The 26,005-nt window shown below is 38.5% G+C and overlaps 1 protein-coding gene across 2 annotated transcripts in view; it reads left to right on the forward strand.

The window, feature by feature from the left end:
• Positions 1 to 25,465, forward strand: part of Ptchd1 (patched domain containing 1) — a 56,017-nt gene extending 30,552 nt beyond the window's left edge. Inside the window, exons 2-3 of one of the 2 annotated variants that reach the window (XM_087600188.1) lie at positions 6,616 to 7,276; positions 20,087 to 25,465. In XM_087600188.1, coding sequence (XP_087456314.1) covers positions 6,934 to 7,276; positions 20,087 to 21,741 — 1,998 coding nt within the window. In that variant the 5' untranslated portion in view covers positions 6,616 to 6,933 and the 3' untranslated portion in view covers positions 21,742 to 25,465. The remainder of the gene's footprint in view (positions 1 to 6,615; positions 7,277 to 20,086) is intronic. The other variant, NM_001191734.1, reaches the window with a different exon arrangement.
• Positions 25,466 to 26,005: the final 540 nt, after the last annotated feature.

Below are 26,005 nucleotides of genomic sequence, written 5' to 3' on the forward strand. Positions count from 1 at the left end.
TGCTGAGACCTTATCTATCCACTTAAAGGTGTTTTTATGGGACCTAGATAAGGATATCTTACCAGTTATTATCTGTTCACCTACAGAAGCATAATATTGAACCTAATTAGGACCTAAATTTTGAGGGTTTCAGTACAGAGGACATGGGGTGGGGAGTTGGTAATGATTATTGTTTAATAGCTGTAACAGGAACAATACTTGTAGAAATATGAGATCTGAAATTTAGAGGGATTCAGTGCAGAAGTCATATAGGGGGTAAAAAGCAACCTATCCCTTGAAAGTATTTCTAAGCAAATGTGATTTAGTGTAATGTGGAAGGCAATATTTGAGGGCAAGGAAAAAAACCCAAATATCTCTCTTCATCTTTTTTAAGAGTGCTTACTCTTCTATAGCAGCAAAAAATGGAGTGGGGACAAGGAAAAGAAGGAAGCTAAGAAAGGGATGCTGTGCAAAGTCCCAATGAAGAGGTAACTTGAACCACATCCTGCCAGAGACCAGAGAATACACATATCCTCCAGGTCTTTCCTCATAGTTGAGATGCTGTGTTTGAAGGTGTTCCCAAAGCACATAAAGGCTCTGTGTGGTCAGTGTCAACATCCTGTCCTCTTCCCTAACCCCGTTTACACCGTCACCCCCCCAAATAAACTAAAGAGATAAAATATATTGCATCAGATATTGTATTGCACAGGTATTTTTCCTATGTTAACCAGCAGTTAGGAGCAGACAGTACGTTCCTTCCACATCCCTTCTCTACCCTCCTCTACAAGGTGTCCCTGCTGTCTTCTGAGGAAAATGCAAGTGTGCCAAGGAAAAGCGGAAAGGAAATTAGACACTGGCCTGTGGTGACCGGCAGTCCATCCTGGCCTTGTCCCAGGCTCTGGCAGAAGGGGATTAGAAAGGCCACTGCTTCCTTGGAATGAAAAATCACTCAGAGAAGAGAACCTTTAAGCATATCCATTTTCTTTCCCTGTTTTCTTTCTGCATTGCATCTAGTTTCAGATCTGTCATTACCTTAAAAGGAACAACAAAGTGTTGGAAATAGTGCCTCAAGAAGCTCTAATAAATCTAAAATTGTCATGTATAATGATAACCTTCTCTCACCTAATATCTGATTGTACAGTTTACAGATACCATTTACCTTAGAATAATATAACATTATAAATACAATGGTGGGTTCTACACCAGATCCTCTGCGTATGTTATGACTATTGGCTTCATGTTTTGTGAGACTCCTAACAGTGGGAACAGGTCTATCTCTGACTCTTTTGCTTGCTCTTGGGACTCTTTCCTCTTATTGGGTTGATTTGTCCTTGTCCAGGCAAGAAGGCTTTTGCCTTGTCTTATTGGATATTGTTTTGTTGTGTTCCGTTATTGTCTCCAGGAGGCAGGCACAGAGGGAGTGGGTCTGAGGAGAGGATACAAGGGTGGGAGCTTGAAGCAGTGGAAAGAGGAAAACTGTGGTCAGGATGTATTGTATGAGAGAAGAATTTATGTTCAATAACAATAATAATGACAACAAAAATAGAATCCTCTAGGTCAACACCCTTTTTATTACTGAAACTGTGCTATCTGAAGTCTTGTATTTAAAGAAGTAGAATGACATTCCTAGGCTCTCCAGCATACCTATGGTAAGCAGTGAAGCCACGCTGAAAGCCCATACGTCTTCTAACTAGATAAGCAGAAATTGTAAGTAAGCCTGCAAACCTTTATCTGGCCACTTCAGACACTATAGGAAGACTAGAAAAGGTATGAACTCTGAACCCACCTCTTTATTATTTGTTCATAATTTCATGTGATATTGACGTCTAAATATGAAGTTCAACTTCCTGTTAAGATTTATAGAGGCTTGGGCCTTACTAGTACAAAGCACATGGTATGTTTATTGTTAAAATCTTCTCATTGCTTTGTGCGCTGTATTCCATGTGATTTTGCATATGCACTAAATTCATGACAATTATATTACTAATAACACAGTATATTTGATGAGTACTTTTTATGAGTACTTACTGAGTATGTGTTGGCTTAATGGCATCTATACTTAGGTATATGATGGTCATACAAACACAGATTTTCCACTAACCTATGTGACAGATCCAGACTATATTAAGGGTCAAGGCTACTAATTTGTCTTGATTTTTCTCTCCCTTTCCTTCTTTGAAAGCATCTAAACTAATTTATTACCACACTCATGTGGATTTCTCAGGGAGACAGGACTCTGGAGTTGACTGCACTTGCCCCATGTAGTCAGCAAATAGGTGTTGGGCTGAAGAGAAGCCCCAGGACACTGCTCCAGGGGTGGAGAAGCACAGTCCGAGTCTTGGGACAGCTGGAGATGGCTTGGGGATCCCCAGGCCTGTGACAAGGCCAGAGCTGGCTGGTTCTCAGTCTCTTGGACATCCAGGAGCCTCTGGAAGCTGCAGAAGAGCTGAGAACGGACTGGGGCCTGTGGGCTGGATCAAGCCCAGGGCCTATGGTGAAAAAGAGGAGCTCTAGCTGGTCCCTCAGGGAGAGTCTTTGGTTTGACTGCTATAGGCTTGATGGTTGGTTTGGCTGCAGTCATGGCTGGGAGTGGAGAGAGGCCTTCTACTGGAGATTAGGTGGTGGCTTTGTAGGTGAAATCCTTCTCTATGGCTTCCCACGGCGGATCCCTATGAAAAGACATGGTTTTAAGACATTTATTGCCATGACAGAAAATGGATGTGTAGAACCATACCCCACTTCTCATGGTAGGCCTAAGATTAAATACATTTTCAGGGAGGAGTGTCCGGGAAGGGAAGCTTACTAATAGCTAAGCCCTCCAGGCCTTTACTACCTTGATAAAATGGAGATCTGTCTTGGGCCTAAGTGACCACAAGTCACATCCTCTAACTGTGGAGGGGATTGGGGTGTTGACTTTATGAGATTGATAGCCACAAATCTATTGGAGGCTGCAGCTAGTGACAGGGGCCTGGTGCCCAGGAACAGGTGAAGCGCCTACCATCCCTTCAGGCTTCTAGCCTTAGCTCAACCAGGAACCAGGCTACCTGTCATGATCCCACAGCTGTTTGTAAAGAAGAGCTGAGTCATGGCTTCAATTCTTTAGCTTTTTCTTTGACTTTTTCTCTTTCACAAAACCCTGCAAATATACATTCTACCACAACTTAGAAGGTCAGGGTTCTACTTCTCACATTGAGGCTCCTTCAGGAAAGTAAATCAAAACGTCCTAAGGCTACATATATATGTATATATCTCAGTATTATTTACAAGATATCTGATCATGACTCTGTGAGTGTCCAAGAGTGATATGTGTTTATAATTGGTATGTACTTATTAGAAACAATGATAAGACTTGAGTTGTTTTAAAAGTCACAAAGAGGAGTTTTAACTTTCAGTTTCCATTCTGTCTTCTCATCTTTTATTCCAAATTACAATTCTCCATACCAGGTGGGTGGCCTGGCACCCTACTACTGTTATCACCTCTGTATCACCCTACTACTAAGAAACAAGAGTGACACATGTGCTATCCACCACCTCATCAGAAATTCAAGGCAACTATGTCTTACAGCATCTCTACTGCTAAATTAAGAAATCTTACATTTCAAACTTCAGTAAGGTTCCTTCCCATTTTCTAAGACTTTCAGCAATTGTCTGATAGAACAATGGTTAATATGTTGTCTGACTCCTTCCATGTGTAGTCCAAAATGTCTTAGCAATAGAACTGCAAAGTTGGCAGATTGCTAAATGGTTTATACCTCCTTAATAAGCAAGGCTGGTCATTGTAAAGAATGGATGGAAAAACATCCCCTGCTGTAAATGGGTTCAATCATGTGGCTTAATACCACCTTTTTTTGCAATCTTTTACTCCTGACATTTTTACTAATCATTCTGAGAGAGGCTTTTTACACTGCATATGGGAACAATGCATGAAATATTACATATATAAATGCTTTCAATATCACTCCCCTAGTCTATTCTGACTCTTTCCCCTAAAGTCTTTACCTCTTATCAAAATTCTCTCATCGTTACATTCTTTATTTTTTCTTCTTCCAAAATCACCTTTTAAATTTGGAAACTTTTGGTGTCTAGGAATGATACTAATCAAGACTTGCTAGCTTGTGCTTAGACAAGAGTGGAAAGAGAGATACTAGCAAGCTTAAAACCACTGAAACACGTAGCCTCGTAAGAGCACCAGTGGAAGGGGAAGCCCTTGGTCCTGCCAAGACTGAACCTCCAGTGAACGGGATTGTTGGGGGAGGAGGGCGGTAATGGGGGGAGGATGGGGAGGGGAACACCCATAGAGAAGGGAAGGGGGAGGGGCTAGGGGGATGTTGGCCTGGAAACTGGGAAATAACAATCGAAATGTAAATAAGAAATACCCAAGTTAATAAAGATGGGAAAAAAAAAGACTGAAAGACATTTTCTTCTGGCAACTAATTTCAAAATGCTAAGACAAAAATTTACCATATGGTTTAAATTATAAAAAAGCCTCCTAGGTATATCTGAAAGACTGTATGTGTATGTGAAAATAATGAAAATATTTTAGCTAGACATAATACAGCAACATATTTTCTGAACCTAAAGGCTGGTGTTCATGAAAAGATGTAGGGGAAGAGGACACTGGAAGTTAGGATGAACAGCTCCATCTCTGGGCTAAGTAAAGTACTTTAACAGCTGGTGCTTCTCAGACATTTTCAGAAAAGCCTACTATCCCACTCACTTAGACACACGCATGCACAGCAAAACGTCTTAACCAATAACCCAATTAGAACAGATTGAGAGAAGATATAGCAGGATCATACCAACACTCGTGGGAGAGTTCATTCTTTGTTAGGCACAGCTGTAGATACACTTGTTTATTTAACACCCCAACACATGTCTCCTACTGGCCTCATTTTGCAGACCAGCCACATTTATAGAGGTAAGACAAAGCTACCATGATAATAACTGGCTGTGGATTTGAAACAGTTAACTAGAGGCCTATATAGCTATAGTTAAAACAATAAGATGATACCCTTCTAAGATACCGATTAGCCCTATTTTCAAGCCTTTAATGAGCTTTGGTATTCTCATTATAAATGGAATTGTTGGGAGGAGGTAAAGTGTGATCCCCTGGTACATGGTAGTAGTTCTTTTAAACCTCTTACCCCCCTTTACAAACATACTACCTATTTTTTCACTTCAGATACTGGAGTCTATAAACACTTACATGTGAGTTTTAGCAGCAGGGTAATAAAAGCAGCAAACCAGAAATCACTTGGCAGGAACCCTCATTGGAGTTCTGGCACCTAGAGGAATATATGATAAAAGCCTAAATGTACAGGCCCTGTTCAGATTGCTAGGCATAACACAATTCCTCCTTTTATGATGCATGTGATCTTGGACAAATGTTTTAAGTTCTCAGTGTCTCAGCTGCCACACCTGGATAAAGGTAGTGTTCATATGGACTTTGGGATCTGTTGTAAGTTCTAGATCAGCTAATCTATGCCAATGCATAGAACTCTACTTAGTATGGAGAAGTAGGTATTATCTTCTCATGTGCACTTTGATGGCAAGTGTAAATTTTGCTGACCCAATTACAATCTGACGATAGCCAAGGTGTGTAGAATAATTCTTGTAGTACTGGGGTTAGAGACGAGCATTTTGCACAAAGTAGGAAAGTACTCTACCACTGAGAACTCTCTGGTCCTTAAAGTGTATAGGAGTTCCACTGTTATCCCTTAGTACAATTTCAATTTCTATCAGCTAGAGTCTTAACCATTTAGTGAACTTCCCATCTATGCAAAGAACAGCAGAGAAGACAAAGGTTAGTGTTCACTATTGCAGGGATGAAACATCATGACTAAAGCAACTTGGTGTAACGAAGGTTTATTTAATTTATACTTCAATTTCACTGTTCATCAAGAGAAAAGGATAGTAACTCAAGTAGGCCTGGAATCTTGAGCTGGAGCTGTTGCAGACTTTGGAGAGATACTGCTTACTAGCTTGCTCCTTATGGCCTGCTCAGCCTGCTTTCTTATAGAACCCTGGGCCACCAACCCAGGGATGGTACCACCTACATTGTGCTGTGAGCCCCAACATCAGTCACTAATTAAGAAAATGCCCTACAGACTTGCCTACAGTACCATCTTATGGAGTCAGTCTCCCAGTTGAGGACTCTTCCCTCACTAGTAACCCTTATTTATGTCAAGTTGACATAAAACTATCCAGCACAGCTATCAGGGTAAACTCCTTGGCTTTTACAGTAGAGAGTAATTAGATAAGATTATTAAGCTGTTAGCACCATTGAACCCCCCGCCAAGAAGGTCTATATAGGTTGCACTACAGAGAGTCTGATTTCTCGGGTCTGAAATGGGGCCTAAGTGTTTGCATTTCTCACAAGCTGTTGCTTTAATGCTGCTTAGCCTAGGTGCCACACACTGTGAAAATAACTGATCCAATGTATGTCTTACATCCCTCCTACTCATTTGTGGACTATGGGCAAAACATTTTATTTAAACTCTCTGCCTTAAAAATGGAATCAGTGACTTTCCCTTTCCCCAAAAAGAATTTTTTTTCATTTCAAGCAAAAATATTACTTATTAATATCTACTTGTCCAGTTTTTTAAAAAAATTAACTGTTGTTTTTCTTCCCCATAGTTGCACACTGCTGTAACCAAGATCCAGGTTCCAAGGCCTGGCTTTAACTATACATTTGCCCACATATGTGTCCTGAATAATGATAAGACTTGCATTGTGGATGACATAGTACACGTCCTGGAAGAGCTAAAGAATGCTCGGGCCACCAATCGGACCAATTTTGCTATCACATATCCGATCACTCACTTAAAGGATGGAAGGGCTGTCTATAATGGGCACCAACTTGGAGGTGTCACTGTGCACAGCAAGGATCGGGTGAAATCTGCGGAGGCCATTCAGCTCACCTACTATCTGCAATCAATCAACAGTCTCAATGACATGGTAGCTGAGAGGTGGGAGTCCAGCTTCTGCGACACTGTCAAATTATTCCAGAAATCCAACAGCAAAGTCAAAATATACCCGTACACATCCTCATCACTGAGGGAAGATTTCCAGAAGACCAGCCGTGTGTCAGAACGTTACCTGGTCACCAGTCTGATCCTTGTAGTCACCATGGCCATTCTGTGCTGCTCTATGCAGGACTGTGTCCGCAGCAAACCCTGGTTAGGCCTACTTGGGTTGGTGACCATAAGCCTAGCCACTCTCACTGCAGCTGGAATCATCAATCTTACTGGTGGAAAATACAATTCCACCTTCCTGGGAGTCCCTTTCGTCATGCTAGGTAAGTACTGCCTTCCATTTTCCTTGGTTTGATTATTTGTTTGGTTTTTGTTGATGATAGCAACTATTTTTCTCAAAAAGCCATTTGAAATTTTGTTTCACTATAGTGAGAAAGTGTGGAACCAGTTCTATCCAATACTGGTTTTACCAAGGATCAACCTAACCTGGTACATAAGTCAGAAAGCCAAAGCCTTTGGCTCCAGTTGTATTTCCACATTTAGTAGCTCTGTAGTGATATTGGCAGACATTAATTTAGTCTGTCTCCCACTGTCTTAGGATATATTCCCTCAAAAGTAGACCTAAGTAGGGGATCTATATCCAAGTAGTTTATTTAGGAGAACTCTAGTAGTACCTGTATGGGATTGTAGAGGAGAAACAGGAAAGCAGACAGCTCAGAGTATGTTAGGGTATTGCTAGTTGGTTCTCCACTTCCCCTGGAGACTTTTAGAAGACTGGGTAGATCACTCAGAAGGGTCCTGTGTGAAGGGTGAAGAAACTGTGATATTTACACTCAAGACCTGTGTAAATTCACTGAGAGCTGCTCCCCTGTGTAGCTAACTCCTCAGCACTTTCCTTCTGCAGTTGGAAAAACCTGGGGAGTTTTGGAATTGCAAATGAAGGGCAAGTGGGTTAGGCTACCTTACTTGGTTTCACTATTAATGACTAAAGTAGATGTGAGCTCCACACAAAAGGGTGTGATAAGTAAACAAAAACTTGGAGAGTCTCCCATGAAATATCAGTAGGAAAGTATTTTATGTTAATCTCAGTGGCCATGGGGTTCTTCCCAAGTTTTTAACTAGGGAAGAACAGCAGTGATTCCTCAGGAGAGATGATGCTTAAAAAAAAGTCACAATATTCATAGCATTAGCTGCTCTCCCTGCCTACTATTGAAGATAACATGTCTAGGCCACTAGGTGGTAAATGTTCTGTGAGCCAACCATTCAATGAAGTTAGGTAGTTTTCCATCCACCCTACTTTCTGCCACAACTTCTCATCAATTTCTCTAGGGAAATTAAAAGGTCACTTGGAACCAGATACCAATGTTACAAGACAGTTGTGAGGTGGTTGTTGTTGCTGTTGACTGGGACATCGTCATGGTTTATTTTATTAGTATGCTGTGTGCCATGTTTTAGATTATCAGTTAAAGAAAGCCAGAATTTTCTTAGGATATCTCAGCTGAATTACACAGTTAAATGCTAAGCAGGGATGGTGGAGCTACATTCTGCCTTCAATGCTTTGTGAGTTGTGGGACTTGAGACCCAGTCAATAAACATATGCCAGTAGCTTTTATGCAAAGCAGGGCACTAAGCAGTCTAAGAATCTGCTGGATCAATTTAGTTGTCAGTGTTGGAAACAATAGAGAAGGAAGCTGCTGTACTAACCTTTTGCATCCAGTCTGATGAGAAGGCAACACGATATCTCCCTTTAAGCTGACTCCAAGATACTGTAGGTCAATTGTGGAATCCAAGGCAGTTCCTCAAAGAGTGGGGACAGCTGAGTATTAGTAACTTCCTCGGAGAGTTGAGTCAAAGTTTAAATTAAGATGTGTTGCTCATGATTAGTCATATGCTTGACTGCTTGGATTCTTTTTTTTTAACTTCTCATTTTAAAAATAGTGTCTCTGTTGTTGTTTTTGCAAGAAGAAGATAAACAAGAATAATAAATTGTTTGGGAACTGAATTGAGATAGAAAGATTCTTAAGGTGAGGATAAAAGAGATGTGAGAGCTTGGAAAAAACAACTGAAAGTATGGCTTTCCGGTACTGCAGCTTAATACCAATGATCACAAAGAGATCACACACAATACTCAAAGCTTCTTAAAATTAATGATAAATAAGGAACATAAAATTAGAGATTTAAAGCTGCTTAGAATTAATCTTCAGGGAACAATATGCAAACCTGATTTTACTAAGTACAATGAACTGAAAATATTCAAAACGTCTTGAAACAGATTGTACCTCATAAAATTAATTAAAATCTTTAATTGTTTCATCAAACCTACCTTGTATTTTTAAAGGTAGTTTAAATGTAGTTTAAATGTGCATTCTAAGTAAATATAATATATATATATGTAAAAACACCAAAAAGTAATATGTCAGACAGTATTGGAACAGGATGGATGTGACTGATGTTACGGTAGGACAGTGCCATTCAAGAGGACTGTGTTTAAAAAGTGAGTCCAGAAACTATTATGTAGCTCCACAACTCAACAGAGACTAAATGTCACTGAAATTTACCTCAGTATTTAATTCAGAAAACAAAACAATAACCACACAAGTAAACAAGCAGGTACTTGCACACCAGGCAGGTACTCTCAGACTTCTTTGGGATTTGTAAGGCATATTATATGCATTGGTTTGGTTGAGGCTTTTCCTGCTTACAGTCAGCATGTGATCTTTCTATATACATCATCAGCCTCTACGGTTCTCACATTACTTAATCACAACATGACCAGAAGCTAAATATTTTAGTGGCTAAGGTTCATTTGCAATAAAGACTTTGCATGATGTAATTGGTGTTTAACATGCTCATAAAACTAACAATGCTTGGATTTAGGATGCTTGTCCTTCTGGATTTCTCAGAAAATACTTAGAGTAGGACTGTAAAAAGAAATATAAGCAAGAGTAGATTCATGAATGTATTCAAAATCAACGTTTAGTTCTGTTACGAGTAAATATTTCAAAAGACCAATAGGAAATGCAGTGCTGAGGCTTTATGCTACATATCAATTAGGTGTCTGATAATTTGTTGTCCATAATATAAAATGCTCATTTAAGCTTAACCTAATCAGGTTACTTTATTTTATTTTTTTATATATTTTTACTTATTTTTACACTCCAAATTTTATTCCCTTCCTGGTCCATAACACCCCCCCTGACAGTTCCACATCCTAGACCGCCTCCCTGCCCCCACCCCCACCCCAACCCAGGTCTCCACAAAAATGTCTTCACCATACCCACCCCACTAGACCTCTAAACTTCCTGGGGCCTCCAGTCTCTTGAGGGTTAGGTGCATCTTCTCTGATTGAACCCAGACCTGGAAGTTCTCTGCTGTTTATGTGTTGGGGGGTCTCATCTCAGCTGGTGTATGCTGCCGGGTTGGTGATCCAGTGTCTGAGAAATCTCAGGGTTCAAGGTTAATTGAGATTGCTGGTCCTTCTATAAGGTTGCCCTCCTCCTTAGCTTCCTACAGCTTTTCCTTAATTCAATCAGAGGGGTCAGCAGCTTCTGTTCATTGGTTGGGTGCACATATTGCATCTGACTCTTTCAGCTGCTTGTTGGGTTTTCTGGAGGGCAGTAATAATAGGTCCCTTTTTGTGAATGCCCCATAGCCTCAGTAATGGTGTCAGGTCTTGGGGCCTCCTCTTGAGCTGGGCCTGTTGGTGGACCTTCTTTTCCGCAGGCTCTTCTCCATTTCCATTCCTACAGTTCTTTCAGTCCAGAACAATTCTGGATCAGAGCTTTGATTGAAGGATAGCAACCCCATCCCTCACTTGATGCCCTGTCTTTCTGTTGGAGGTGGGCTCTACAAGCTCCCTCTCCCCACTGTTGGGTATTTCATCTACCACCCCACTCCTTTGAGTCCTGAGACTATCTCACTTCTCAGGTCTCTGGAACATTCTAGAGGGTCCTCTCAACCTCCTTCCTCCTGAGGTCACCTGTTTCCATTCTTTCTGCTGACCCTCAGGGCTTCAGTCCTTTTCCCCTAGCCAATACCAGATCATGCTCCCCTCCCCACACATCCATCCCCTTTCCCTTCCCTATCCCTCCCTACCCCCTTGTGGTTGCTTTCTTCTCCTTCCCTAGTATGACTGAGGTGTGCTCAGTTTGTTGACCTTTTTGAGTTCTGTGGACTGTATCTTGGGTATTCTGCCCCCCCCTTTTTTTGTCTATATCCACTTATTAGTGAGAACGTACCATGTATGTCTTTAAGGGTCTGAGTTGCCTCCCTCAGGATGATATTTTCTAGTTCCATCCATTGGCCTGCAAAACTCAGGATGTCCTTGTTCTTAGTCGTTGAGTAGTATTCCATTGTGTAAATGAATCACATTTTTTGTATCCATTCTTCTGTTGTGGGACATCTGGGTTGTTTCCAGCTTCTGGCTATCATAAATAAGGCCACTATGAACACAGTGGAAAATGTGCTTCATGATTTAGTTTGCCATGTAAAACTATATCAAATTGAGTTATATATATATATATATATATATATATATATATATAGTTTTATAAAATGTATAAATGTATAAATGTATATATATATAGTTTTATAAAATGTATAAATCTCTTTGGTTATCAATAATAATCATATTCATAATGTGACAAGTATTTTAAACCTCAAATTCAACATTCTTAGTGTGACCCTAGTCACTTAAGTCCAGATACAGCAAGATGCCAAAATGAGAATTGATTACAATGAAAAAATTTTAGGACTGCACGTGGTAAGCACTATTAACTTGATGGAATTCCACAGGAGGAAAGTATTTGAATAAACCCTGAGAAGTCATCATAATGGAATTTGATTTTGTGTTTCTAGCTAAGATTATACATGATATCTCTGGCAAAAAGAATATATCGTACACAGATGAATCAGCTTGGCAATGATGTAAGCATAAATACCTCATGATTTAGAATGTTTTTCATCAGTGCTTGCATATTAGACACTTTCAATTCTGCCAAAACCTCTATCCAGATGAGTCAGAGTAGTTTATCTAGAGCTGAAATCCTCAAAGGTCTACAGTATTATAAATGTTTATTGTCATTTTTAGTTGCCAGAATTTAGAGAAGAATTTACTTGCCTATATTAATGTCAGGTAGTGACGTATTGATGATTATAAGCATCTTTTTTATTTATTATAGCATGTCATCTAAAGAATGAGGGCTTGTATCATTTTTGTCTAGTTGAGTATGATTTAAGAAATTAGCATCTGTTTTTTATGTGGAAAGTCTCCTTACAGCTGTTTTATTTATTTATATAGCTCTGCTTATCACACATAAGTCAAAAAAGCAATAGAACATTGCAAAACATAGAAAGAGCAGAAGGAATGTTTTATTCCTTGTGTATGTGGGAAGCTTGATTCCCATATATATTTCATACACATAAAAGGGACACGAAGTCATTGTGAAAGATAGTTTGGATATCAGGTTCTGTGTGGTGTTTTAACTTACAAGAATCACTTTGCCTTTGTTGATATTCCACAGCACTGGGGATAAAATGAGATGAAAAATACTCTTCAATTTTGAAGAGATCAAATGTCAAGTTCAGGGTGCCCTCTTCTGAACAATCTAACCAGTGGAGCACGCAACTGTTATATGACTCATCTAATCAGACCTTGTAGTTTCACAGTCCTTGTGAAAGAAATCTTGTGGTTTACTAACCGTTTACTACATTATTAATGAACATCAAATTGTAGCTAGCTTTTTAGGATCTTTTCTGTGACCAATGCAGTAGCACTAACATTTCTCTGTATCATTTGTAAATAAATTCCTCATCAGCCTCCTGTTTATCTATATATGTATGAATGTTTAATTTGTGTGCATAATATATTATAGACAGCATTAGCTATAACAGATATCATATATAGTATAAAATTATTTCATTTTATATATATTAGAACTAACATTAATTCATATTATTTAAAAGTGCATATTTTAATGTGAAATGAAGATCTAGCTCTTTATATTAAAATATTTTACATATAATTATATAGAATATGCCTGAATATGATATCCTGTTAATATATATACATATATATATATATATTCATGTGAAAAGATATCACACAATGGCCATACAATATATTTTGAACCCTATGTATATATACTAGTTTTATGAAATGAATTTATATATACTATCTAAACATTCTTTTTTTCTTTTTTTTTCGGAGCTGGGGACCGAACTCAGGGCCTTGCGCTTGCTAGGCAAATGCTCTACCACTGAGCTAAATTCCCAACCCCTTAAACATTCTAATATACTTACATGTAAAACTTAGATATCTTTCAATAAAACTTTATTAGCAAAGTAAATCATTGGATTTTTAAATGCAATTGTCTAGCAAAGAAAAACCATTTCTCAGTTTCAAACCCTATGTTATTAGAATATGTATGTGTATTTAGCGTATGTAAAGTCTATAGTAGAATGTGTATGTGTATTTAGTATATGTAAAGTCTATAGTAGAAAGACTAAGATGTGCATATCCTTCCCAGATATAAGCATCTGTCTTTACTTAAGTAGAGTATATTTTTATTCTTAACTGTAAGACACAAGAGTCTGGGATAAGCCAAACAATTCATATTTCAAAATAAATGTTTATAACTGACAAAGATTAAATGTAACCCCATTAATGAACTTCTTCCTAATAATAGATGTTACTCAATCCAGAAATATCTCTTCTTGTCATCTCTTTCCTTGTGCAACAAACATCATGAATTTATGCAGATGTTATTGAGGAAAAGCATTTTATAAACAGAGGCTACATCATGAAACTCATATCAGAGTAAATTATGTTATAAGTAGAGTTTGTAATCTAATCTATAGAGTTTCTTAGATGAATATACTTGTTTGTTTCCACATATAAAACTTGTTATAAGTGTGCTATAGGTGACTTAAATTTCTCTTCATATTACACATTTTCATAGTAAAACAAAGATGATCCACCAATAAGCCATCTTACTATAACTTTCCTCAACAATTTCTCACAAAACCCAAGCTGAGGAAATCCTGCTAATAGGGAAGGCATTAAAACCTGAAGAAAACCTGAGGAGCAGCCAAAGGCAGAAGTCAGTTTCCATGCTGTGTCTGTGAACTTTAGGGAAGATAAGGAAATCTGCAACCAAGGAAAACCTAAGCACAAAATTCCAGAAGTACAGACTAGGTTAATTCTTAAAATTAGCCATTGACACGGACAAGCAAACAAAAACAAATCTCCTAGAAGTTCTCATAAAAAAAAACATTAAATAAATTTAAAACATGAGTCACTTTATGAGCAGATTTCTAGAAGCATATCTACTGGTTAGAGTTAACTCTCAACTATTTGCTAGTGAATTCCTGCCTTGGTAGATTATAAACAACCTGAAAGCTTTGGCTATACCCCAGAAAAGAGCTTGGGTGAAAGTGAGATTTAATCTGTTGAGTATGCCTGAAAGTCATCCTAAGTGACTGTAGGATTAGGCAGCTGAGTTTCTTCTACCATTAGTGTTATTTATCATCTCTACTGCTTTTTCTCTTCATTAGTTCTAAACAGTAGAAGTTCACTACGTATACATATCCCAAAAATAATGTTTGGAAAAGATGAAAAATTATTAGTTCAAATCCTTTAGTATTTTACTTTACTAGAGAACAGATAGTCCCATAGTCCATTGCTAATACAATTAATAAAAGCAGATTCCCTTTCAGATTCACACACCTGGCACAAATTGTATGTGTGAGTGCTCAAGAGTGTTACTTTCCTTAGCCCAGGGCTTAACTAAAATCCTATGCCACCTCAAAGTAATTGCTTATGAATAATTACAGTTTGGAAGTGTGTGTGTGTGTGTGTGTGTGTGTGTGTGTGTGTGTGTGTGTGTAACAGTAGACATGCAATGTAACAGAAATGTACCTTGAATATGCTTTGAAAAGAAAATGCTTCAAAAGCTTTGTTTTTTCAAAATTTGATAGAATAAGTTGCACCATTTAATAGTTCCCTTTGGTGAGTCTTTTGATTTCTGCTAGGACTATATGAAATGGATCCTTTCATATAGGATCCTTGACATCCTTTCAGTGAAAGATACAGTAAAAGTCTGAGATTATAACCTGTCACTTTAGTTATAAGCCATGACTCCCATTACCTCTATAAACCCCTGGTCACCAAAGTCATGATGCACTATGAACCTCATGTTTAGATAGCATTCTAGTGGTTATCCAAGTGAATTTTTCTACCAGAGTCTTCACTATAGAGCTCCTACTTCAGAGACCTTTAAGACCACATGTATTTGACACATACACACACACACACACACACACACACACACACACACACACACACCTCTCCCAGGTGACTTTGAGGCATACTCACAAATTAAATCTCACTTCTACCAAAGCTCTTTTCTGGGATATAGCCAAAGCCTTCAGGGTTGTTTATAGTCTACCTAGGCAGCTATAGCAAGCGTGTTGAAGTCTGAAAATGACTTGTGCCAGTCAGTTCTCTCTGCCACATGAGTTTTGAAATTGGGTTATCAGGCACCTTTTCCAACTAGCTATCTTGCCAGCTCCAAATAATGATTTAAATTAAACACAAAGCAAACAACAATACATTTAAAGTACCGCTTTTTTAATGAAGAAAATAATATTCAAACCTCAGAAAAATGTCTTCAGTCTACAGGCAGTACATTAGATTACACCCTATGGGGTTGGGGATTTAGCTCAGTGGTAGAGCGCTTGCCTAGCAAGTGGAAGGCCCTGGGTTCGGTCCCCAGCTCCGAAAAAAAGAAAAAAAAAAAAAACTACTGCATAGATTACACCCTATAAGATTTGGCCTCCAAATCCTGCCTGCTGTATTCCAATTGTAAATTGAGAGCTAAAGAAGTGACACACACCCACCTATCCCTGTGCATGAGGTGGTTCTAAGAGTCCCCTGTGTGACTCTAACTTGCCCAGTTTCTAGAGTAGCAGGAGAAGATAAGTCAGGGCTGGCTGGCGAGGGAACGAAAAGATGTTACTGTGTCCTGAAATGTTCCTAATTACTCTTCAGGCAGCCCCATTTTCTGTCCCAGTTTCCCCCCAATAAGGAAAGCTGCTTTGGTACACCATTCTCCCAAAGCAGTTTTCAATTAAAACTATACCTTTATAGGCCAAAACTAAAGGAAATTTGACAGTAATTCTGGACAGAGGAGGAATTTGATGGAGGCAGGGACATTTATGGGTTCTTAGAGTGTTTTTACTCTTGAGTCCAAGCCAGGAAACAGGGTTTCCACAATTTATCTTTCCTTTAAGATAATAGGAGGCCAACCTCTTAAGCATAAACATGCAACTGTAACCTGAAACTAGTGCCAGGCAGGCACTCCAGGCTGCTAACAAATCCCTAAGAGGCATCTGAAACTCTCTTGGCATTCATTTCCCCCTTGACTGACTGAGGTGTAGAAGGGAGGGAAGAGGAGGGCAGGGGAAGGAAGATAAGGGGTTGTTTCCAAGAGCCCCCGAAAATAAAATTCAAAGTTTCTTTGGAAGTACCCTTTGAACCAAAAACATGCAAAAAGACTCAGGACTCAATGAAAATGATCAAGCTATATACAATTGGCATTTAAATGATAGCAACAGAAATAGAGACAAGCTAACAATATTTATTTTATCTTTCCTTGAGTGTAATTATTTTTATCCTGGAAACTTATTACCCTTTTGTTCTATTAAATCAAGTGTTTTTCTCATTCAGCTCCTAAGATTATCAACAGTACATTAAGAAATGGAGTCCTATTATATTGTCCAGAAAGTATCAGTGTCAGATAATACCACTATAAATTATCACATTAATTTTATTTTTAATTTATATTTAATTTTATCTAAAATTCTACCAGAGGATTAACTAATTCTGCTATATGATCTTTATTTTCTTACCATATTTAAATACTCAGTATCAGTGCCTCGGTTTGAAGTATTTTTTTTTTCTAACAAGTAAATACTCTGAAAGCTATTTGGACTTTTTAGCGACTTCTTCAAGTGTATTTACCTTCCAAAGTTTTATTGTTACTCATGTTCCCAGATTAAATGGTCAGTATTATTTGCCAAGGGCACTGCTGTTTTAGAGGTATTAGTTTTCTTACTCATTGACAAAAATTGGTTTTTCTTTTAATCAAAGGTTATTCTATCCATTCAGAGAAAACTGGAAACAAATTTAATAACTAGTTTTTCCTTTTGAAACTGGGCATTCTTAAGTACCTAAAACATAATTGTAGAATACCAGTCAACAAATACACTTTTTACTTCATAGCTGGGGAATTTAGGTGCTCCAATTTAATAGAGGCCATGGTACCAGTAATCAAATCTACAGTCTTGGCCTGACCTCTAAAAGTAGCTGTAAAATGATGTTTAATAAATTAAGATGAATGATGAATCCGTCTGAGGAAACAGGCCTGTGTTATTATTACTTTGTAAATGGATACTCAGGTTTGAGCTCAGTACTTTACAAATAAGGATACAAATACCAGCCAGGGTGTAAGGTCAGACATATGCTCAGTTATTTTGCATAGAAGATAATTGTCACTCACTCCACTCACATTATATGTGGCTGAATATATTAAATTACTTTTTTTCAAAACAAGACTATCATACCGGAGTACAGAATTATCCTTAATAATAGAACTGAATTTGCAAAGGTGTAGAAGCAGACAGATCTTCTTTTTTTTTCATTTTTATTAACTTGAGTATTTCTTATTTACATTTCAGTTGTTATTCCCCTTCCTGGTTTCCAGGCCAACATCCCCCTAACCCCTCCCACTCCCCTTCTCTATGGTTGTTCCCCTCCCCATCCTCCCCCCATTACCACCCTCCCCCCAACAATCACTTTCACTGGGGGTTCAGTCTTGGCAGGATCAAGGGCTTCCCCTTCCACTGGTGCTCTTACTAGGCTATTCATTGCTACCTATGAAGTTGGAGTCCAGGGTCAGTCCATGTATAGTCTTCGGGTAGTGGCTTAGTCCCTGGAAGCTCTGGTTGGTTGGCATTGTTGTTCATATGGGGTCTCAAGCCCCTTCAAGCTCTTTCAGTCCTTTCTAAGAGTCCTTCAGCGAGGGTCCCGTTCTCAGTTCAGCGGTTTGCTGCTGGCATTCGCCTCTATATTTGCTGTATTCTGGCTGTGTCTCTCAGGAGAGATCTACATCCGGTTCCTGTCAGCCTGCACTTCTTTGCTTCATCCATCTTATCTAGTTTGGTGGCTGTATATGTATGGGCCACATGTGGGCCAGGCTCTGAATGGGTGTTCCTTCAGCCTCTGTTCTAAACTTTGCCTCTCTCTTCCCTCCCAAGGGTATTCTTGTTCCCCTTTTAAAGAAGGAGTGAACCATTCACATTGTGGTCATCCTTCTTGAGTTTCATGTGTTCTGTGCATCTAGGGTAATTCAAGCATTTGGGCTAATAGCCACTTATCAATGAGTGCATACCATGTGTGTTTTTCTGTGATTGGGTTACCTCACTCAGGATGATATTTTCCAGTTCCATCCATTTGCCTATGAATTTCATAAAGTCATTGTTTTTGATAGCTGGGTAATATTCTATTGTGTAGATGTACCACATTTTCTTTATCCATTCCTCTGTTGAAGGGCATCTGGGTTCTTTCCAGCCTCTGGCTATTATAAATGAGGCTGCAATGAACATAGTGGAGCATTTCAGACAGATTTTCTAATCACAGTGCCACGACGGGGGTTATCAGAAACAATGATAGGTCATTTTGATGGGGTTTTCAATGACAGAATAGCTTTGACATTCAGGAATGTGCTGCAAGGAAGTGCCTTATTCTAACCATGAGTGGTACAGAAGGCATGCTCAAATTTCCAAGAAGTGGAATGCAGTTACAGCTTGGGTAGCCACCGTATCTGTGTCACCCCAATTTTGCTGGAATCCTAAACAGAGAGCCAAGAGCCCTAAGCAGTTAAAAAAATGTTCCTAACTTGGTCTTCTCTCAGAAAGGCCACTGACAAATAGAATCAAGGAGTTGGCAGAGTCACTGTATACTTGACATGTTATCTTTGAACAACTAGGACTGGTGAAATAAATTCCTCAAGACAAGTACAAGTCATAAACCTTGAATATCTGATTGTCATTTTTAATAATAGCAATGCAGGTTCACATCAATCTTCTTTGTTGTTCTATATTTTACTTCTTGTTTTATTCTACACTCAAAGTTGTTCCTAGTTATTTTGATTTCCTGTTTCTCAGATTTATTGCTTCAGGCCCTTATGCTTAGTGAAGAAAAGAGAGGCTTTGATTTAATTTTCTATTAATACTCAAACTAAAGTGTCTCTTTACCACTGAAACCCACACTACATGACCAATTTTGTTGTCGTTGTTGTATATAGGATTTATTTATTTACTTTATACCCTATTAGCAACCCCCTTCCTCCTCTCCTCCCAGTCCCACCTCACATATCCTTCTCCTCACCCTCTCCCCTTCTCTATAAGCTCCCCATGGGTACCAACATACCCTGGTACACATCAAGTCACTACAGAACAAAGAGCATCCTCCCACTGAAACCAGACAAGACAAGCCCAGGGAAGGATGCTGACACTTGATTTTTGACAATGAAGCCAAAATCATACAATGGAAAAAAGAAAGCATCTTCAATAAATGTTATAGGTCTACGTGACCAATTTTAACAGAAGGTGTCCACATTGATTGAGAATACTCTGCTCTCCTCTATGCTGACCCCTTCCATCATACCTGTGAAATATAAAACAAAATGATCAGTATCTGCAATATTCTCTGGAGCCAAAGTGTATTAACATTCCTAAGCTATTGATGTTTATAACTCCTAAAGAGTATAGGTCCAGATCTACGCAGATTTCTGCTCACAAAAGTTCACTTAGCTTTCTCAGGCTAGTAGGGACTGTGAAGACTTATGCTCCTCTATCTATCCTAGAAGATACTATCGATGGGCATTTATGATTCTCCAAAACACAGGTCTACTTTCCAACAGGAAAAATCCCTGGCATTTCTAAACTTGCTACCACTAAAGCTGGTTATGTTTACCAAGATCCATTAAGTCTCCATGATCAAATCAATACCCCTCTTTATAAAGATTAGTTCCTTAAAACTTTTGCTCTCATCTTTTTTTCTGCCTTTTCAGGTCATGGATTATACGGGACTTTTGAAATGTTATCCTCGTGGAGAAAAACTAGAGAGGACCAACATGTTAAAGAGCGAACTGCAGAAGTCTATGCAGACTCCATGCTCTCCTTCTCTCTCACCACTGCCATGTACTTGGTCACCTTTGGCATAGGGGCCAGCCCTTTCACGAACATTGAGGCAGCCAGGATTTTCTGCTGCAATTCCTGTATTGCAATCCTCTTCAACTACCTCTATGTACTCTCATTTTACGGTTCCAGCCTTGTGTTCACTGGCTACATAGAAAACAATTACCAGCATAGTATATTCTGTAGAAAAGTTCCAAAGCCTGAGGTATTACAGGAGAAGCCAGCATGGTATAGGTTTCTTCTGACAGCTAGATTCAGTGAGGACACAGCTGAAGGTGAGGAAGCAAACACTTATGAGAGTCATTTATTGGTATGTTTCCTCAAACGTTATTACTGTGACTGGATAACCAACACCTATGTCAAGCCTTTTGTAGTCCTCTTTTACCTTATTTATATTTCCTTTGCCTTAATGGGCTATCTGCAGGTCAGTGAAGGGTCAGACCTTAGTAACATCGTAGCAACTGCAACACAAACCATTGAGTACACTACTGCCCACCAAAAGTACTTTAACAACTACAGTCCTGTTATTGGGTTTTACATATATGAGTCCATAGAATATTGGAACTCTAGTGTCCAAGAAGATGTTCTAGAGTACACTAAGGGTTTTGTGCGGATATCCTGGTTTGAAAGCTATTTAAATTATCTTCGGAAACTCAATGTGTCCACTGACTTGCCTAAGAAAAATTTCACAGACATGTTGAGAAATTCCTTCCTGAAAGCTCCTCAATTTTCACATTTTCAAGAGGACATCATCTTCTCTAAAAAATACAATGATGAGGTTGACGTAGTGGCCTCTAGAATGTTTTTGGTGGCCAAGACTATGGAAACAAACAGAGAAGAACTTTATGATCTCTTGGAGACCCTGAGGAGGCTTTCAGTCACCTCCAAGGTGAAGTTCATTGTCTTTAATCCGTCTTTTGTGTACATGGATCGATATGCCTCCTCTCTGGGAGCCCCCCTGCACAACTCCTGCATCAGTGCTTTGTTCCTGCTCTTCTTCTCGGCATTCCTGGTAGCAGATTCGCTGATTAATGTCTGGATCACTCTAACGGTTGTGTCTGTGGAGTTTGGAGTGATAGGCTTCATGACATTATGGAAGGTCGAACTGGATTGTATTTCTGTGCTATGCTTAATTTATGGAATTAACTACACAATTGATAACTGTGCTCCACTGTTATCCACATTTGTCCTAGGCAAGGATTTTACAAGAACTAAATGGGTAAAAAATGCCCTGGAAGTGCATGGGGTAGCTATTTTACAGAGTTACCTCTGTTATATTGTTGGTCTATTTCCTCTCGCAGCTGTGCCTTCAAATCTGACCTGTACACTGTTCAGGTGCTTGTTTTTAATAGCATTTGTCACCTTCTTTCACTGCTTTGCCATTTTACCTGTGATACTGACTTTCCTGCCACCCTCTAAGAAAAAAAGGAAAGAGAAGAAAAATCCTGAAAACCGGGAGGAAATTGAGTGTGTAGAAATGTTGGATATTGACAGTACTCGAGTGGTTGACCAAATTACCACAGTGTGATAGTATCTGCTTCATATATTTTCACCCTAGGTCTTACCAAGAACTAAAAGCTTATGTTGCTGAAACAAATAAAGTCAAAGTTGCTCTGTTTAAAAAAAAAGATAAGAAACAGACATAAGAAATAGTAAAAGGTGAGGATAATAGGTGTGGCATCTTTAAAATTATTAAAGCAAAAGGGTTTCTGTGATAATTTACTTACACACATACACACAAATGCACACATGACTTGTAGTATTTTAAGTAAGATCAAACAAAGGAATGCTTATTAATAAGCAGCATCCTATTTTGCCTACACTGCACAAGTTACTGTTATTGTAATGAAACACAACTGATTGCAAGGTCAGCTGTGATTACAAAAATAGGTTTAAGCATTGTTCAAACAAGGTTTCCTAAACTTCCGCAGAGAAGTATCTCTAATTAGGTTCTGTCATCTGAGGTCTTCATTGTTTGATTTAGCACCTCAGCACTCAAGGAGATTTTGTGGAAATTCTTATAAGCAAGAGGAAGCCAGAACCTTTGAAGTAGATATGGTAGACTGAATACCATCCACAAATTGAAATTGTCACCCAAATTCTCTTAGCTGAGCCAAGTTTTTTTTTTTCTTGAATGAACTTGTCATATTCCTCCAATGATGCACCTTTTAACACCTGTATGGTTTAGTTAATGCACCCAGAAATCCACGACAGCTCCAGCATTACAGAATTGGGGCAATTTTATTTCAGAATATCTTGTCACCTGTCATGAAAAGGGTCTACTTTATTAGTTACAGTTTTTGGCAGAAACCTCTGAGGGTGCAAAGCCACAGAGTCAAGCCTAAATATCTGGCATGTTGGAAGAAAAGCAGGTATCTATTTGAACCTAAAGAATATTTTTGCATTAACAAAAAAAGAAAAGCCAGCTGGTATAGATGTTTGTGGTTTGGCCCTATATGCACTTTTGCATGGATGCCCAGAAACAACATATGTCCACAAACAACATGTGCCCACATATATGATGAAAAGAAAATAAAAACAAAAATGGTTATTGGCCAACAAGTGCCAGAATGTTTGGCTACGTGGTGAGTTCTTCTTGACTTAGTGGAGAAAAGGAAGACCTTTGATAAGACTAAGATTTGGCAATGAACAACTTTATAAAAGTGCTTGGAGAAAAAGGGCTCAAAGGAAAATTGATGGCATTTCCTGAACAAGAGTAATTACCAGTACAAACCAATCCATAACAGCAGCCAAACTTCCCTGCTAAACTGGCTGTACCTCCCCTCCCCTAAAATGCCTTTTTGCTATATCTCTACTTCATTATAAGGCCCTCTGTACATTAACATGCACAGATATTTATGCAGTTGAACAGTTGTACCTACAAGGGCAATGATGCATCAATCTAAACAAGGACAGTTTGATCTGGAGGGGATATGTATGCTGCCCTCAGACCCCTGTATTTCTTTAAATCCATAAAAGTGAAGCCAAACCCTGAGTTACATTTGAGACAAACAACTATAATGGCTTTCCATTTTAAAGATGTAGCTTCTTTAGTCACCTATAGTGGTAAGCATTTCCAAAATGTACATTACCTTTCAGGACTTTAGCAGACATATTGTACTACTTCCTCATTCTCTACAAAGGGAGAAACAAGCCTTGAAGAATGAAATAACTGACACGGTTTACACTTCTAGAGGAGTTCCATCATTTCAACATGGCAAAGACACAGCAGGACGATCGCATATTTTCCTGTAGGTAGCTACTACCACTTAAAATTCATACATAAGCTGGGAACAAAAGGCTTCATTGGCCGTGGAACAAATATGTTTTTAATGTCTGAAATGAAAACACTTTGGACTTAGGCTGGCTACTATCCTTTTAAACAGCAAAAATGCCCAAATGATTGTGATGTAATCACAGCAAGTGATAATCTGTGCTTTTGCTCTCATGTGCTTTTGTCCAAAAAGTTCTAACAAATATGCTACTTGCTCAGTTTCCCCTGCAGACACACTAAGCAGTCATCCTGTGTTGTTCACTGAACAAGAAGAGGAGGAGTTTTGAATCTAAAGACAAGTATATTCTTCACAAAAGGGCAAGTTTGCATACTAGATGTTCAATCAGTTCTCTCTCTCTCTCTTATGGGCCTGCAACCAGGCTATTATTTATAAAAGACAGGTGAAGAAGGGATTGGTTTTATTCTTAAATTATATGCTGCTAAACCATTTTTCTAACAGTCTGTTCTAAATCTGCCATTGATTTAGTGTCAGCCACGTGAACCACCTCGGCTTAGTGAATTCACAAAACTGATGCAACACATGCACCAATTAAATGGATTTTGTTGAGAATTTAATCATCAATTTGATCAACCGGAATGACTTACTGTGGAACTTTGTTTTATGACAAATAGTAGTTTTCCAACTTGATTGTCTCTGTGTATCTTAAGATGTTGTATTTTTAAATGGAGGGTATTTTCAAACTTGTCACCTTCTCCAAACTTGTCACCTTCTTTTTTCAGCACTTGAAATTAAGGTTTATGAAATTCTGACTGTGAAATGAATTTTTCTATTGGAAGACTGCATGCCAAAAGTTATTTATTGTTGAGCAATTATTATGTATTTGTTCATATTTATTTATTGATTATTGATTGTGATCTGACAGCATCAGTCTAACTTCACCATGGAGATGACACTGTAGAAATATCTCAAAAAATTTTAAGTCTTCATAAAATTTTGCTTTTTAAATTGCTGAAAGGGAATGAATGATCTCAGCAAAATTAATTATTTTCTTTTAATTAATTCCAACCAAGACATTAATGTCCACTTTACCAAAGAAACTTATTTGGTTGGTTTCAAGTTAGTGTTTGGTGTCCATTTACCAAAGAAAATGTTCCATCATCAAAATGATTTTTCCTGGTCAATTAAAATACTGTGATGCTTGGGCCTTCCGAAGGAAAGTAAGAAAAACCAAGGTAAGAGGAATAATATTCTCTCATAAGAGGAATGATATTCTGTCCTTTGGTGGAATTCAGCAGACGATGTAAATTCACAAGGGAATTGGTGTTTACAAGAAAGAAAATGATAATTGAAATTGGATGTTGTTATTCTGACATGCAGTAATGTTCCAACAAGTACCATGAGGGATACACAGGCTAAAAGTACATTTCGTTCCAGAGAAAATGGAAAACAAACCTTCATGAAAATATCTGTCCATTGTTCCTGCTAATAACTATGGTGTGTGTGTGTGTGTGTGTGTGTGTGTGTGTGTGTGTGTGTGGTGTTTGTTTTGGGTCAGGTTCATTTTGCTTGTTTGTTTAATGGATTGGCTGGGTTTAATTTTTATTGGGGAAGGGGTTGTCTTCAATTTGCTTTTATTTAGTTCGTGATTTTTGTTCATGTGGCTTCTGCTTCTGTTCCCACTCTCACCTCTATATTTTCAGTTAGAAGTGAAATAATTAGAGGTCTCCTCCATGGATGCAGCTACTAATGCCATCTATTGCTCTAAAAAGACCCTTGAGAAACTGTTTATTTTGAATAACCACTGCCCAATTGTCTGTGGCATTCTAAGACTATGACACTACCTTCCTCCAACCCCAGCAACAGACCTTGGCTGTGTCCCTCATGAGAAAAGGTCAAATGGAGAGCCATCTTCGGGGTGTTGTACGCTATGAGGCAAAGCCTCTTGAACACAAATGGTACCCTCTTCATAATGGCTTTATTCCTTTGGATCCTATTAAAGTTTCCCTGCAGCTTGTACCAGTGTTTGACCTCTGTGAATCTCTGTTTCTTCATCTGTACATTGGGGATTAAAAAAATCAGTAAATATCTTTAAATTCAGCCAATTTTGAGTGCCTAATATTACCTATACATTGTTCTAAAGACTGGGAACACACAAGAAAAAAATGAGATACAGCATTATTTTGTCTTGGAGACTTAAGTTTGAGTGATGTTGAGGGTTGGCTGTGGGGAGTTAGATGGTGTTTGGGAAGCATTTGGGTCAAAAAAAAGAGAGAATTCAAGAAGTTATTATCTTTAATTTGCCGACTTTCCCCAATAGCAGTAGGGCTCAGGATACAAACTTAAAAACTATATCTAGTCCTCAGACTATATCTATGTAAAATGCAATGGGTCACCACAGAAGGCTGTTGATTCTTGATTTTATGAGCTCACATTAAAAGTAATATGGATCACCATGTGGTGGGAATGAGTGTAAAGAAGGTGCAAACCTGGATGTTAGGGTTGGACTACAAACCTTAAAATGGGATATAGATATCTGATGAGTATCTGGAGAGCATC

The sequence above is a fragment of the Rattus norvegicus genome, chromosome X (assembly GCF_021556685.1).
Source record: "Rattus norvegicus strain SHRSP/BbbUtx chromosome X, alternate assembly SHRSP_T2T, whole genome shotgun sequence".
Taxonomy (NCBI): Eukaryota; Metazoa; Chordata; class Mammalia; order Rodentia; family Muridae; genus Rattus; species Rattus norvegicus.